The 17,367-nt window shown below is 45.7% G+C and overlaps 1 protein-coding gene across 2 annotated transcripts in view; it reads right to left on the bottom strand.

Annotated features, from left to right (window-relative positions):
* DPP6 (dipeptidyl peptidase like 6) overlaps positions 1–17,367 on the bottom strand; it is a 787,207-nt gene that overhangs the window by 342,027 nt on the left and 427,813 nt on the right. For both annotated transcript variants that reach the window (XM_070368978.1, XM_070368979.1), the window contains exon 3: positions 6,438–6,536. In XM_070368978.1, the coding sequence (XP_070225079.1) occupies positions 6,438–6,536 (99 nt within the window). The remainder of the gene's footprint in view (positions 1–6,437; positions 6,537–17,367) is intronic.

Here is a 17,367-nt window from a genome sequence, read left to right as displayed (position 1 = left end):
TAGTACAATAACCATGTAACTCAGGTATAATAAAAATTTTGATACAACACACACACCTAAGCTCTCACGGTGCAGTTTCACCACTCTCTACCCTTCAGTTCCAACAGAGCACACTCGACCCCTCTGTTTCTCTGAATGGAACCCTTTCTCACTGGCCACCACCCCCTCCCAAGAGCCTGCATCACCTGGTTGGACGTTGTCCCCCTCTGGGCTCCTGGGTGGGTCTTCCCCGTGGCTGCTCACTGTCGATGGGGTATCCCAGGTAGGGTTCTGCCCCAGGGCCTCTGTGGCTGCTGCTCCATGTGGGACATGTGGGACCCCCTCCCCCAGACAGCCTACTCGAAGGGTTCCCACAGTCAGACTTCTGCTTAAACCAGCTTCATCAGAAAGAACTTCCAACCATTCCACGTAAAGTGGCAGATCCATAAGTTTCCTTATCTTTAAAAGTCAGTTGTTTAAGTCGCAAACGGGAAAATGTTCCAGAAGGGCCAGAAGATGGCCACAGACTGGGTACTTTACTAAAGATTCCAGACACCGAAAGGTAGAAACAATAGCAGTCCACCCAGCCATGTAATGATTCCCGCCTTGAACCAGAGCCCTGGCCTGAGGGGCCACTGAGGAGCATGGCGCCTGGTCCTGCCTGACGCCACGCCTGTCTCCAGTCCTGCATCCTTTACATGAACTGAGACAAAAAGGCAGATGTCAGCCAGGAGTGTCTGAGGGTAAGACGGACACTGTGTATCCTGAAGGCAGAGCTGGCAGAAGTTCTTGATGGATTAGATATGAAGTACACGAAAAAGAGTGGAGACAACGATGACTCCAAGTCTTTCAGCCTGTTCTGACAGAAGAACAAATTTCTCATCAACTGATTTGGGAGTGGCTGTGGATGGGACTTCCCAGGTGGCGCTAGGGGTAAAGAAGCTGGCTGCCAATGTAGGAGACATAAGAGATGGGGGTTCCATCCCTGGGTTGGGAAGATCCCCTGGAGGAGGAAATGGCAACCCACTCTAGTACTCTTACCTGGAGACAGACAGAGGAGCCTGGCGGGCTATAGTCCATGCGGCTGCACAGAGTCAGACAGGACTGAAGCAACTTAGCACGTGGATGGTGCGGCCGCTTTTATTTTGGCGAGGAGGGGGTGAACTCATATTTGGTGATATTAAAGTTAGGGTTGTATGTCTGTGAGACATCTGAGAACTTCAGGGGAGAGGTCTGGTCTGGAGAATAAGTTAGGGGTCATCAGTAGGCGGAGAATATTTTAAGTCATGAGACTAGATGAAAACTCGGAGGGGGTGAGTGTAGACACCGAAAGAGAAGGGGAAGACTGAGACCCAGGCCCACCAACATCAGAAGTCAGAAACAGCAGCTCAGGAGGTAGAGACTAAACCAAGAGAACGTGACGGCATGGAGGTCAAGTGAGAGAGCTGGTGCAGGCGGAGGGAGGGGTGGGTTGTGTCAGATGCTGCTGACGGGCAGACTGAGCAGAGGTCTGGGATGCGATGGTGGACTCTAGCAACCTGGAGGCTCCTGGTGACCTCGACAAGAGAAGGGGCAGGGAGTCGTACGGGTGAAAGCCTAACCAGAGTGGGCTTAGCAAGAGCTGGAGGAGTACCTGGGGACGATACAGGGGCACCCGTTTCCAGCTGTGAAGAGGAACAAGAAATCGGGCAGCACCTGGCGGGGAAGGTGGAGCCCAGCTGAGCCTTCCGCGTGTTTTTGGAGACCCAAGCAGCAGTATATCTGCTTGATGATGTGAATAATCTAACACAGAGATGAAACACCGACATAGAGAGAAGAAAGGAGATATGTGCTGCAGTCATTCCTCAAGTAAGCAAGGCACATTCACCCCTAACTTCTGGGGGCTGAGCAGACAGGCCACACTGTGGTTTCAGGCTGGGGGAGGCGCAGAGCGCATGGCAGGTGCAGACACTGGCGGGTAAGGAGGTGAGATGGTGGGAGTATTCTTTTTCTTTCTCCTGGTAGGTTTGGATGGGAAGTAGAATGGGAAGAAGGTTTGGAGGGGTAAGGAAAGAGAAGAAGGTCTGAAACGATTTATCATCTAGGAGCTGGAAAGAATGAGTAGACAAGGAGAGCCCAGGAAGATGGATCTATGGAGGTAAACAGACTTAAGCGTCTGAAGTAACCTAAGAGCGCATCACAGAGGCCACCTCATATCACAGCATCCCAGCACAGCACAGTCAGAGGTACAGAAGGCTGAGAAGTCCAGTGTGGTCACTTACAAAAGACAGAAGAGTTTATTCAACTAAGCAAATGAGTGACCACACCCTGGGTAATTGCAGGAAGCACAGGCCTCTTCCTTTGCAGGTGGGAGTTTGAGTGAACTCAGATGTTGCCAGCTATACTGTTCCATACATCTCAATAGGCTGCTGCTGCTAAGTCGCTTCAGTCGTGTCCGACTCTGTGCGACCCCATAGACGGCAGCCCATCAGGCTCCCCCGTCCCTGGGATTCTCCAGGCAAGAACACTGGAATGGGTTGCCGTTTCCTTAGCTGCAACAAATACCCGAGGGAGGTGTACAAGGGCTTTAGGACACGGGAGAACTAGAAGGCTGTTACACCAATCACTTTCAGAAAAGGTAGATCAAAAAAGTGTCCCCAGGATGACAGGGGGTGAGGAGAAATGTAACTCCAATTCATTTTTTCCCTGATAAATAAAATGTATTAGTTCTACATGATTAACTCCAATATTAAACTGAAGATAATACGTTTGTTAACTTTAATGGTTAATGTTCACTAAAAATGTCAAGTTGCTTTCTTGGGGAATTGCACCATTTTTCTTGATCACTTGTGTTCTGTTATTTCAACAGAGGCACCATGGGAATAAGGAGTCCTAAAATAGAGAAGTTAAGGAATGGCAATAATTCTGAAATACTCATAACCTACAGTCTTGGTTAAACACACAATGTAGCCAGGGAGGTTGAAGAGACTGACTGCAGACTTTGGTTCTATACAATGTAGCTATTTACAGACACCAGTGCAGCTGTTTATAGGTTTGAATCTGAATTTTGCTACTTATTAACCGTGTGATATTGATCAAGTCATTTAAACACCATTGGCTCAGCTTCCTCATCTGTAAAATGTGAATAACGGTGTATGTGTGTGCCAAGTTGCTTCAGTCATGTCCAACTCTTTGCAACCCCATGGACTGTAGCCCTCCAGGCTCCTCTGTCCATGGGATTCTCCAGGCAAGAGTACTGGAGTGGGCTGCCATCCCCTCCTCCAGGAAACCTTCCTGACCCAGGGATTGAACCCACGTCTCTTATGTCTCCTGGATTGGCATGTGGGTTCCTTACCACTAGTGCCCCCCGGGAAGGCCAAGTGAATAATGGTAATTGTGAGAATTCATTGATTTAAAGTGTGCAAAGCACTTAGCCCAGAACTTAAGATATGGGAAGCCCCCAGTAGATGATGGTGATGATGATGGTGGTGATACGGTGATGATAATAATGATGGTGATGTGATGATGGTGGTGGTGGTGGTGGTGATGTTGACAGCAAGGAAGAAGAAGGGGAGGAAGTGCAGACAGAGGAGAAAGGAGGAAGAAGAGGAGAAGAATGAGGCTGTTGTAGTGATGATGGTGGTAGATGGTGGTGGTGGTGGTGGTGGTGACTCCAAGTCACCCAGAGGGAAACTGTTCCGTGGGCAAAAGCATGTCTTTCTGGGGGTCCAGCAACTTGCCTGCCACATTGTAGACACTCGCTGCTGCTGCTGCTCCTGCTAAGTCGCTTCAGTCGTGTCCAACTCTGTGCGACCCCATAGACAGCAGCCCATCAGGCTCCCCCGTCCCTGGGATTCTCCAGTCAAGAACACCGGAGTGGGTTGCCATTTCCTTCTCCAATGCATGAAAGTGAAAAGTGAAAGTGAAGTCACTCAATCGTGTCCAACTCTTCACGACCCCATGGACTGCAGCCCACCAGGCTCCTCCATCCATGGGATTTTCCAGGCGAGGGTACTGCAGTGGGGTGCCATTGCCTTCTCCGTGTAGACACTCAATAAACACTAATTAAATGAATTAATGTTCTGATCATTTCTAAAGCTCATCTCAGCTCCACGGCAATCCACAATCCTACGAAATGTAGGATTCTTTCCCTGGGTTTTCACATTTAGACTTGTAAGGTTAAAAAATGAATGAATTCTTTATGGCATTTGTAAAACTCACAGTGTAAGGCACAGTTAGTCACCACAAAGTCACTTCATTCACTTTAAGCTACTGCATCTTCAAGGAGCAGGAAGAAAGAGACTGATCAGGAAGAGGAATCAGTGAAAGGAGGAGGGGGCAGCTAGAAAATAGGGTTGGGGGAGGAAATAGTTATGTTCCCTTAGATTTCTGATGGTGCCTGGTCTCTGGGGAGACCTGACCACTTGGTTACCCCACAACAAAACTTCACACTGGGCCTACAATTACAAAGAAAGACTCCTCTTACAAAAGCTCCTGGACATAAAAGGCATGTTTCTTTGAACCACAGGTCATCTTATGAGTAGATTTAACCTGCTGGGCATTTTCTGCCGGGCACAAGGCCACTTCCTGACGGCTTGTGTTAACTCCCAACTTTGCGGATAGAATGAAATTCTGGCCAGAAAGCCAGCACATCTCAGGACCAGCTCCATGCCTCTGCAGCATAAAGTAGTTCATGAAACACCAACGCCTTATAACAGCAACCACTGCGGGGTTCCTGTAGAAACTTGGGTGCCCTTGAGTCTCCAGATCTCTGCCTACACTTTTTACATTGTCTGCATATGGAATGCTGAGGCAGGCCGAGCCGGAGGCCATGGACACTCTATTCTAAAGGCTTGCCTATATTATTTGAGCACTCATGGGGTCTTTGCAGGCCCCCCCTCCGATTGCCTCTGAACCCTGTACCTTTGAGACCAAGTGTATGCACCATCTTTGAAATTCCTTCTTGGGAAGAACGAGGAAATCACATCCTTCCTGCATGTTGTGTCACGACTGCCATTGGTCGCTCTGTTTGTCTCCCGAATGATGCTGTGCTCCTTAAGACAGTTTTATTCCCAAGGTCTGGCCCAGAGCATGCGATCAGTGCTCAACCCTTCCTCTGCGATGGGTATACACAAACAGGAAGCCGAAGCCAAGTCCCCTCAGCACCAAAGGTAAAAGTATTTCGTCCAACAACAAAGACCTTGGCTCCATCAATGATTTGGATTTCCGTGTGTGCCTCCCACTGGTATTCACAGCACGCTGCTCTCATTTCTTCCCAATTGCCTCTTATAAAATACATTCCCTCTGAGATTCAGCCACTCCTTTCATTTTTAAATAAGCAAATCTAAGAACCAGAAATTAATACGGAAGCCGCAGTGAAGGACAAAGGAGAAGCTACTGCCCAGTGGGAGACGGAAGGCAAAGAGTCATCGCTGGTTGCTTTTCGACAGTTCGGAAAGCATAAATGGCATTTCAGAGGAGCTTGACAGCGAGAAAATAGGACACAGTGTCATTCAACAAAGTATCGGTGGAAAGAGCACAAAATGGGGAGGAAGTTAGGAGACAGGCTCCCAGCTTCAGCTGTGTCACTAACTAGCTCTATGACCTCAGAAAGGTCACTCAACCTCTCTCGGCCTCATTTATGATAAAAGCCAGGCTGTGAACTAGACCTCTAGTATTCCACTACAAAGGTTCTCTGCCCCGAGGATCAGTTTTCAAGTGCATCCCATGGAGGCTAAGACGAAACGAAAACAGTATCTGTGGAGATAACTGGAGAGGTTCTAGGACCAGACTGTGCAAGAGGGATGCAGAGAAGCCTGCAGAGGATGGGGGAGCAGTCACTTACATCTTTTTCCCCCAGGACTGCAGTATAGAATTATTTCAGACCCAACTAAAGGAAATAGACTATTTTGAACCAACAAATGTAAACAAACTGCCTTTCACCTCCAGGTCTATATTGCTTTGTGGTTTAAAAAAAAAAAAATCCCAAACAAGAAAACAAGATTTCATCTAGACTAAAACTCGAGAGGAAGATTAAGTTATCCGCATGTGGGCACTGGACTCCACTGTTCCCTTCACTGGGTAGCATTCTAGAAGAATCCTTTCAGTTCCTTTTGGTGCCTGGACCTCGCCGGGAGTGAAAGTGAGAGGAGCACAAAAGGGAATAAAGAAATGCGGAGAAGGGAGGAAGGCTCAGCTGTGTCTCTCCCTGTCCTGTTGCTTAGCAACATCTCACGTCTGGGTCTGAGAAGACGGATTCACGGAGGCGACACCGAAGACCCATTTCTCATGAAGGAGCAGCCTGATTTGACCAGATACACATTTTCTTAGAATGATGATGAGATGACGACCAGAGCAAGAGCTCTGTGGACCCACTTCTACAGCCAGAGAGAGACGGTGAAAGGCAGATGACAGAACCCAAGCTCTCAAAGAGGGGCAGAGAGTAGGAGCGTGAGTCCCCAGATGCACTCAGGACTCACCACTTATCCACTTAGCCTCGGGGTCGTGGATTTTGAAATCTTCACTGAAGAGGTCTTCCACAGTCACCTTCTTCTTTTGAGACAGACTGTTATCTTCCACTAGAAAAGAGCAAGGTGCAGAGACAAAAAATTTTATTCCTTGGTTAAAAAAAAGAGGACCATAAAACATTCTGATTGCCACCCCGAAATAGTATACAGGGTTAAACATAATTTCTATACATAGTGCTGAACAAAAGCCAGGCATGCATTTTGCTTTTATCAATACCAGGTGGCTCAGTGGTAAAAAAAAATCCGCCTGCCAATGCAGGAGATGCCAGTTTGATCCCCAGGAGAAGGAAATGGCAACCCACTCCAGTATTCTTGCCTGAGAAATCCCACGGACAGAGGAGCCTGGTGGGTGGGCTACAGACCACGAGGTCACAAAAAAATCAGACGTGTCTGCAGGACTAAACAATCAGAACAAAGCTATCAAAGCTATGGTAAGGGGACTCAGTACAGTAAAATGGCATCATTATGCCCTCTCGACCTGTAAAACGTAAATAACCGTATTTCTTAGATATGACGGTAAATAACTGTTGAAAAACTGACTGATGAGCAATAAGCTGGAAATAGTTAAAAAAAAAACAGAAGGGATCACAACTGTATTATGTAACCAGTCATTCATTAAGCATTCATAATGGCAACCGCAAACACCACACTGGGTGCCTGAAATCCAAAAACAAGTAGCACGTTCCTTAGGTATTTATTCCCCATATGCCTCACTCGTTCCTGGCTGCCTTCAGGTTGGGGATTAGTCCTCCAGATAAGGATATACCCCAAATTCTGCATGCAAACTACCAGATTCTGACCTCCCCGCCTCCCCTGGATCAGCAGGCTTGGGAGTAAGCACCCGGAATAAGACTTGACCATCCATCCAAAGAGGAGGTATTCAGGTAATGACACCAGCGGGGAGACTTTAGGAACCTGGCAGCTTTTATCCTACTTCCTAAGGCTGAAGTTTCTGGGGATTTAGATCTGCCTCAGAGAGGTTCTCTCATTACAGGCACAAAAATTCATTCATCTACTTTGACAAGACAATAGGCTGTCCACCTTCTGACCTGTGAGTCTGAGCAGATTAAAGCCGGGCAGGAACAGAGACGCAAACGCAGGGAACAGAAGGTGTGGAAGTGGTGGGGGCAGGAGATGGGATGACCAGGAGGCTGGGACTGACACAGCCATACTACCGTGCACAGACAGCGAGTGGGAAGCTGCGCGTTAAGCAAGGAGCTTGGCTTGGGGAGGCCATCTCTCTCTGCGGATACAGAGGGGTGGGCTGGGGGCGGTGGGAGGAGGCTCAAGAGGGAGGGGCCGTGTACACACTTACAGCTGAGTCACGCTGCTGAACAGCAGAAACTGACAGCACATTGTAAAGCAAGTATACCTCTCCCCCAGAGACCTGCGCTGGACAGGACATCAAACCACCCTTGCTGCTGTTATACTAACAAGACATTCTTTATCTTAACTTTGATGTCCATCATTTACGTAGAATGTTTATTTACGACCCTGCTCTGTGAAATAAAAGATGCCTCCTTTGCTGCCCTTTTCCTGGAGATTCAGGCCCTCATTTCTTCTGGTTTTGTGCTGGGCTGCTGTGTGGGGTTATCATGACTGTTAATTAGGGTGTGTAGGTCTGTGCATCCTGCGTGAGGTGGTTTCAGCTCACCGCGTTTTTACACGGGGATGTTTGGTTGTTATGTCTGTTTCTCTCCAGTTCTGGCTGTTGAGCCAGCCTTCACTTCTTGGGCTGTCATAGTGCTTGCCCTCAACAGTACCCTTTGCCTCTTTCAGCTTTCTGTTTCAAAGTCTGTGGCAGGTTGGGGAAACAAAAAAATTTTTTTATATTACAGAATGAAAAAATGATAATCTCTGAATGAAATCCTCAAAGCTTCTAGGATTCTAGCATATAGATTTTGTTACATCTCCTATGGTTTCTTTTTTGTGGCCTCCCTGGGCATGAAAGATTACTGAAATTCGCAGAAACATTGCACACTGCCTTGTATCTTGCATATCAAATAGGATTAGTGCGTGTAAAAGTCTTTTGAAATGTACAGGATGATGAGGCTTGAGGTGGCCTTCCTGCTAGACGTGATGGTATGTGGAGCTCTCCTAGGTGCCAATCAAAGCATGTTAAAGCCAATCCTAGTTCTTCCCTCTAGGACTTTCTTATCTGCCTCTGAAGCAGTCTCGAAAAAAGATACACTGCTTCAAGCATGATGCATTTCAGTATAGAAAACAGACAATAAATGAAAATTTTAAAGATTACTAGACATAGATCTAATAAAGTTATACCGTGAACTAGTAATTAAGAAGTAGATTTACAACTAGTTGATAAAGAAGTCCTGGAGCTCTCATGCACATTTAGTGATTAGAGACAACAAAACTGTACTATAAACAGCAAACTTGGTAAGAGACTAGATCTTAATTTTTCCCACCCTAAAAAAGAACATAATCATGTGGCCTTACAGAGGGTGTTAGCTGATCCTACAAAGGCATCATGTTGCAACATATAAATGCATCAAATCAACATGTTGCATACCTTAAACCTGTGTGTTAGTCACTCAGTCGTGTCCGGTTACAACATATAAATGCATCAAACCAACATGTTGCACACCTTAAACCTGTGTGTTAGTCACTCAGTCGTGTCCGACTCTTTGAGACCCTGTGGACTGTAGCTTGAAAGGCTCCTCTGTCCACAGGATTCTCCAGGCAAGAATACTGGAGCGGGCTGCCACGCCCTCCTCCTGGGGATCTTCCCGACCCAGGGATCGAGCCCGCCTCTTTCACGTCTCCTGCACTGGCAGGCACGTTCTTTACCACTAGCCCCACCTGGGAAGCCCTAAACTTACACAGTATCAAATATATTTCAATTAAAATACAACAAATAAAGCAAGAACAAGAGTAAATATGTCAGACACTCAAATACATGGTCAGAAAATAAGTAATCATAGTAAAGCTTACATTTTATCTAAGTAAACACTTCTATGCAGGGATGGATCTAGCTCCGCGTTTTGGTATCCATAGGAAGCCCAACAAGGATGGAAGACTGCCATTTAAACAAACTTTGGGTCAAATGTGAAAAGCCGATCTATTCACTTTCTGAGAAGTTTTTCTTTTCACAAACGATTGTTCTATTCATCAAAACAAAAAGTTGATTTTTTTTTTTTTTTGCCACACTGCATGGCATGCAGAACTTCCCTGACCAGGGATCGAACTCATGCCCCCTGCATTGGAAACATGGAGGCTTAACCACTGGACCACCAAAAATGTGTTTTATTTTTAAAAAACTACTACTTCCTTGGGTTTTTTTGTTAAATACGTTAAATCTTCTATGACTTAAATAGGGAGAGCCTACAGTGGCAGCGTTGCTGCTGCTGCTGCTGCTGAGTCGCTTCAGTCGTGTCCGACTCTGCACAACCCCGTAGACGGCAGCCCACCAGGCTCCCCCTGTCCCTGGGATTCTCCAGGCAGGAGCACTGGAGTGGGTTGCCATTCCCTTCTCCAATGCGTGAAAGTGAAAAGTGAAAGGGAAGTCGCTCAGTTGTGCCTGACTCTTAGTGACCCCATGGACTGCAGCCCACCAGGCTCCTCCATCCATGGGGTTTTCCAGGCAAGAGCACTGGAGTGGGGTGCCACTGCCTTCTCCAGTGACAGCATTACTGTATGCTGTTACTATACTATTACTCTATACTACAGCATTACTATAGAAAGTGCTCCGTTCAAGCCGGGACAGGTGTTTCTGTCAATAGTCAGCCCTCCCTCCTCAAGACACTCTCCGCTGGCCTCTCCGGAGCCTGACGGCTTGTTCACACGGTCAGGCGCTAAGCTACGGACGTACAGCCTGATGCATTCCAAAATCCTCCGAGGAGGGGACAAGCACGAGGGACTGCCATGCTCAGAAGTCAGGCTGAGCCCCGAAGAGCCACAAACGGAACAGCCTGGAAGCGACTCTGACTCTCAGAATCGCGCAGAGAAATGGGGCCAGCGCGGACAGAATGGCCACACTGCGAGGGTGACAGGGCTGAGGGCGGCTGCACCTGCTGTGCAGGAGGAGGCTGCAGGGCAAAAAGTGGAGGGAGCTGAGAAAAGACCCTGCTGGCCAAGATAACACAACGGAGGAACGTTCAAGCCGGGAGGACTGCAAGGCCGTGAAGCCACTGATGCCTGCAGTGTTTTCAGGAGACTGAGTGGGCCGGTGTTGGTGCAGTAGAAAGTGTGCGCTGAAAATGTCCAGCGAGGAAGGCATAGTCTCCCATATTTGATATTCTGAAATTCCATTAGAAAAATGTCCAGTTGTGGCTTTTCTTTAAATATCCTGCTCACCAGTCAGTACTCTTCACAGTCTAAGAACTGCCTCTCTCGGCATCAGGAATGCTATCAGTAACCGTCCAATTCAGGGCTGCCTCTCCGTCGTTCCAGACCCGCTGGGCCTCGCCAGGAACCTCCAGGTCTCCTGCATTTTCATGTCTGTGGGAGGATTTGCATTATTTCTTCAGCTCAATTTTTATCTCCTGTGTGTCAAGCTCTTTCATTTTGCTGTTTTAAATTTCTAAATAATTAATTTTAATTCCTAATATTCCTAATTAGCTTTATCAAGATCATCTGCTCTTAGGTTCCAAGCTCTTTTCTCAAATTGATAATTTTGAAAACAACTTTTCAGTCATTTTCTGCTGTGCCTAATAGATTTCTATTTCTTCAGAGTCAAGGTCTCACGTGTGTTAAGCTGGTGTCCTGCTTTGAGGGGCTGGTTTCTTTGGGTCCTTGTGATGTACAGTGACAACTCTGAAACGTTTCACCGTGTTTGGAGGACTCTGACAATTACTACCTCTCAATCCTGCAAGGAGGAGGAAGGAAAGCCATTTTATGGAAAGTAGATCCGAGCTCCTGAGAGGTTAAGTGGCTTCTCTAAAGGTGTGCAGGAGGACAGTAAAGCCAGCATTAACCATATTTGCAGGAGAATTTAAATACTGACATTATTCACAGAATCTGGCTTGCTCATAACATATTCCAGAGCCAGGAAGCTAATAAAATCACAAAACGCAGGTAACGTTTATGATGATCTTGACAGAACACTGCTCTCCAGGTGAAAATGTTTTCTGTAATAAAGAAAAGATTGGGAAAAAGTTTTCAAGGCATACATTTCCTTAACTGGAAAAAACCTGGCCATCAAATCAGATCCCAACGAATGCACCCTACAATGACGGGCACGCAGCAAGTGGTCACTCCACTGTGAACAGTGTGGGTGATGTCAAGCACTAAGTGCTTTCAAAACCCGAGAGGAAAAGGACAGTGGTGGGCATGTCAGATGTACATCCACAGGGAGACAGACCCCAGCCTGAGATGCAGAGCAAAACCACTCTAATGCTCAGAATCAGTCACTGGGAAACTCGTGTGTTATGTCCGTAGACGTTGATAATCTGTGTGCGTTTCCATACAGACAGCCATGGAAGAACACGTGGAAATCAAGTTTTTATTTTTCAGCATCTGCACTGTTAATTCACAAGTTCCAATGACACAGAGTTTGCTGAGAAGCAAGTCACTGCAGCCTTTTCCATTAACAAGCATCCTAACACAGCTGTGCAGAAAAGGAAACAGCTCAGTGAACACAGAGGGAGCATTTCCCTTCACTGTGCCTGCATGTCAGCGCTAAATGAGCGCTCTGTGCCAGATACGGTTACAGGTTGGGTCCAATAATTCCAACTAGATTTCTTTTCTCTTCTCTTCTAATAGAAAAAGTACAATAAATAATGATGTCTGCTGTACATACTACTCATATTTCTTCAGTAGATTCTTGTCCTAATGAAAGAATAAATTTAGTTATGCTTCACTATCAATGGCTTAGGAACAATGACATTTAAACCAGGTAACATATCAACCACCTCAGATATGCAGATGATGCCATTCTAACGGCAGAAGGTGAAGAGGAACTAAAGAGCCTCTTGATGAGGTTGCAAGAGGAGAGTGAAAAAAACTGGCTTGAAACTCAACATTCAAAAAACTAAGATCATGGCATCCAGTCCCATCACTTCTTGGCAAACAGAAGGGGTAAAGTGAAAGCAGGGATAAATTTTATTTTCTTGGGCTCCAAAATCAAGAGAACAGTGACTGCAGCCCCCAAATTAAAAGACGCTGGCTCCTTGGAAGAAAAGCTATGACAAACCCAGACAGCATAGTCAAAAGCAGAGACATCACTCTGTTGACAAAGATGCACACAGTCAAAGCTATGGTTTTTTTCACAGAGTTGGCCCATAAAGAAGGCTGAGCGCTGAAGAACTGAGGCTTTTGAATTGTGCTGGAGAAGACTCTTGAGAGTCCCTTGGACTGCAAGGAGATCAAACCAGTCAGTCCTAAGGGAAATCAGTCCTGAATATTCATTGGAAGGACTGATGCTGAAGCTAAAGCTCCAATACTTTGACTACCTGATGCGAAGAGCCGACTCATTGGAAAAGGCCCTGATGCTGGGAAAGACTGAGGGCAGGAGGAGAAGGGGACGACAGAGGAGGAGATGGTTGGGTGGCATCACTGACTCGATGGACATGAGTTTGAACAAACTCCAGGAGACAGTGAAGGAGAGGGAAGCCTGGTGTGCTGCTGTTCACGGGGTTGCAAGAGTCGGACACAACTGAGCAACTGAACAACAGCAACGCTATGATCTAAGTTTAGAAGATTTGCATTATTCCTCTCTAAAATTCCATCACCATTAGCAGTCACTCCCCACGTCCACCCACTTCTTGCCAATCCTAAGCAATGAAAAATTTGTTTTCTGTATCTATACATTTGGTTAGTATGAGTAATTCATATGGAATCATACAATATCTTATCTTTTTTTATTGGTAATTTCATTTTCAAGTTTCTTCCATGTGATAATATGTAATAACATGTACCAGCACTTTATTCCTTTTTATGAGTGAATAATGTTTCAAACCTAATAGTGTTGAGCATCTTTTCATGTGCTTATTGGCTATTTCTGTATTTCCTTTGGAGAATTATCTCCTCTTATCCAGACTGTAAAACATGCGGAAGTTGAGAAATTCACTTCACTAGATGTGGCTTAACATACTTTTGCCAATGTGACAGAAAGATCAGAATCTCAGGGTGTTCAGTCACATAAAAATCTCATTGAAGAGCCTAACTGTGTAACTCATAATCTTTTCAGCCATCTCAGCAGAAGCCAAACACAGAGATGGGAGTATGTAGCTAACTCCTCTGGAGGGGTCTCTGGTCTAATGGAATGAATCCCCATGACATACATAGGAAACCCACAGGTTCTTAAGAATTGTATCTCTGCAGAAGCTCTGCCAGCTTGGACTGAAAAGGACACAGAGACTATGAAATAAAAGAAGGCTGGCAGACCTCCAGCCTCCTCAGACAAGAAATATGCTGATAAACCTACTCAGCTACAAACTCATGCTGCCTTTCATGAAGAAGAAACATGCCCCCAGAGGAGAGAGTTACAATCTGCAGACCATTATTTCCAGGACTTTAAACACACAGGAGTATGTCCAAGTGAATTTACAAGTGCTTTGGAACTGGTAACCCCTTTTTTCCTTCAAATTTCTCCTTTTTGGAACAGAAATACTTATAACTGTTACCTTATGCCTGTCTCACCATCACTTTCAGGAGAAGACACCACTTATTTCTTTAGTTCCACAGGTTCACAGTAGTGATGAATTCCGCCCCGGGATAGAGTACACCCAGAGTCTTACTCATAACTCATTGATGATGGTATTTGGGACTGCTGAGCTGATGAAATTTTGGACTTTGAATTGATTCTGGAATAGTTTGAAACTTCTGGGGTCTCAGAACGGAGTGGATATACTTTGTATGTGGGATGGATGTAAATCTTTGAAGGCCAGAGGTCAGACTGTGTAGGCAAAATAATACACAGCAAAGATATCCATGTTGCTCAGTCGTGTCCGCCTCTTTGTGACCCCATGGACTGCAGCACAGCAGGCCTCCCTGTCCATCAACAACTCCCAGAGTTAGGTCAAACCCATGTCCATTGAGTCGGTGATGCCATCCCACCATCTCATCCTCTGTCGTCCCCTTCTCCTCCTGCCCTCAATCTTTCCCAGCATCAGGGTCTTTCCAATGAGTCAGTTCTTTGCATCAGATGTCCATATGTACCGGTGTTATGGACTGAACCAACTCCTCTCTCTCCAATGCACATGTGGAAGCCTGAGTCTGCATGTGACTGTATCTGGTGATAGAGCCTTGAAGGAGGCAGTAAAATGAGACTGTAAACGTGAGGCTCTGGTCTAGTAGCCCTGGTCTCCTTGTAAGGAGACAGGACAAGAGACAGAGCTCTCTCTCTCTCTCTCTCTCCCCCTGCAAGTTCAAGCAGAGAAAAAGCAATGTGAGACCCAGTGACCAGGTCCATCTGCAGCCAGGAGGAGAGGCCACACTAGAAACCAACCCTGCTGGCCCTTCACCTGGGGCTTAAAGACTCAAGAACCGTGAGAAAATACATTTCTGTTGTTTGGACCCGCTCTGTGGCTTCATTAGGTCAGCCCAGGCAAGTAATACACCTAGCATTTTCAAGATTTCAATTTCCAAAGTTTTGCTGCTAGTGCCTAAGAAATACAATTAATATTTGAATATAGACCTCGTATTCCATGTTCTTTCTACAACTACCCCTAAATGTATTAGCATTATCTACACAATTTTTTCATTTTGTCTGCAATGAAGATAGTTTTTCTTTTTAATTTCAAATAGAAACAATCCATTAGGATTGCTAAGAAAACGGGTCTGTTTACTAAAGTCAAGGTCCAGGTAAGAATAAACTAGCTGCAGCTATCGGAGAGTCTATTTGATCTGAATGCCTCTAGACAAGCTGCTTAGTGACAAAGTACTACAATTTCTCTCTCTCTGGCTTTGTCTGCATTGTCAAGTTTTAAAGAGAAAATACATGTCTAAGCAAAACATTGTCAATGTTTTAAATAAATTATCCATTTAAAAATTTACTTATCTATTTGGAATAACTTCTCTTTTTAATTTTTCACAGATTTTTAGGTGATTATCCATAGACTTTTGGAGAAGGAAATGGCAACCCACTCCAGTATTCTTGCCTGGAGAATCCCAGGGACAGAGGAGCCTGGTGGGCTTCCGTCTACGGGGTGGCACAGAGTCGGACGCGACTGATGCGACTTGGGGGCAGCAGCAGCGTCCACAGGCTTCGTAGTAAATGGTAAAGCTGCAACCCATTCTTGATACTTAGATGAGTTCATTGTTTTCAATACAGAAGCAAAACGCTTTTGCTTTTAAAGATCTGTGTTCTTTTTTGTAAGGACAGTTGATTTACAGTGTTGTGTTAGAATTTTCCATTTTAAAACCAACCGTTTGGTGGGAGATTTTATTAAGTGGGACGGTGCACACGTCACCAATGAGAGCTGGGAGAAAGAGCTGGAGGGACCACGCAGGATGGAGCAGAAGACCGCGTGGGCACTAACTTCTCTCTCTTGTCTGGTGAGAAGCCAGGAGACTCCACTAAGGTCAGCAGAACAAGAAATGGATTTGCAAAGACGTTTTCATAGGAACTTATGAAACAGATCTCTAGAGCAGCGGTCCCCAACCTTTTTTGGCCTCAGGGATGGGTTTCATGGAAGGCAATTATTCCACACATGGGGGAGGGCAGGGTGCGGGAGGATGGTTTAGGGATGATTCACATCCAGCACATTTGCTGTGCACTTTATTTCTAAGCTAATGCTGCCGCTGACGTGACAGGAGGTACCGGCCCATGGCCTGGAGGTTGGGCGCCCCCGTCTAGCGGAACTGAAAATAACCTGATAGTTTCTCCAACCCAGAGTGGAGACAAGGAAGCAGGAGGAAATGTGAGTTAAATGTTCTACTTGGATGGGAGGCAGTCTGTGAATGTCGATATATGAACGTAATATTACAGTGACAGAAATAAACACCGGAAGAATTAAAATCAGAAATGGTCCAGAGTAATGATACCCAGGGACTGGTTGTAGCCCGGATAGTACGGGGAAAGTATTACTTTTATTGTAATTGTAATTGTTAATACCTTTTCACTGTTTGTTTCCCTGTTTATTCATATTATTTGGGCGATAAACATTAATAAAGTTATATTCTGATCATAAAAATAAACTCATACCCAAATTAATTGCCTGAATGAGCATGCGTCTTCATGACGTGCCAACACCAAGTCAGCTAATTTCGTTTCCTGGAAGCACAGGGGTCTCTGTGAACAAAGAGTGCGGCGTAAGGCTCCCAGCAGAGAAACGGTGGGCAGGGCAACGCTTTACCCAGTGAGGCAAGAGCAGGCATGTCCAGTGCAACGTCCAGCCCAAAACATCGGTGTCACAACAGCAAACACCCGAACACGTTTAAGGGGTGATTTAGTTTCGGGAACCTCATCTTCTGCCACACAAAATGACTGTTTCTTAATTTGAAATTTATTGACTTTATTGATTGACCTGTATTTATTTTAATTTGGTTCTTGCTCTTAAGTTTATATGAATTGTTAAGTAGAGTCTGTATGTGTTTAATGAATGTTTTTCTTGGGTTCCAAACTCACTGCAGGCGGTGACTGCAGCCATGAAGTTAAAAGACGCTTGCTCCTTGGAAGGAAAGTTATGACAAACCTAGACAGCATGTCTAAAAGCAGAGACATCACTTTGTCAACAACTGTGCACTATCAAAAGCATGGTTTTTCCAGTAGTCATGTATGGATGTGAGAGCTGGACGATAAAGAAGGCTGAGCACTGTGGAGCTGGAGAAGGCTCCTGAGAGTCCCTTGGACAGCAAGATCAAACCAGTCAATCCTAAAGGAAATCAACCCTGAATATTCATTGGAAAGACTGATGCTAAGGCAGAAGCTCCAGTACTTTGGCCACCTGATATGAAGAGCCACCTCACTGGAAAAGACCCTGAT

Source organism: Bos mutus, chromosome 4 (genome assembly GCF_027580195.1).
Source record: "Bos mutus isolate GX-2022 chromosome 4, NWIPB_WYAK_1.1, whole genome shotgun sequence".
Lineage (NCBI taxonomy): Eukaryota > Metazoa > Chordata > Mammalia > Artiodactyla > Bovidae > Bos > Bos mutus.
Note: the sequence above shows the minus strand (reverse complement) of the source record. Positions and strands in the feature narration are given on the sequence as shown.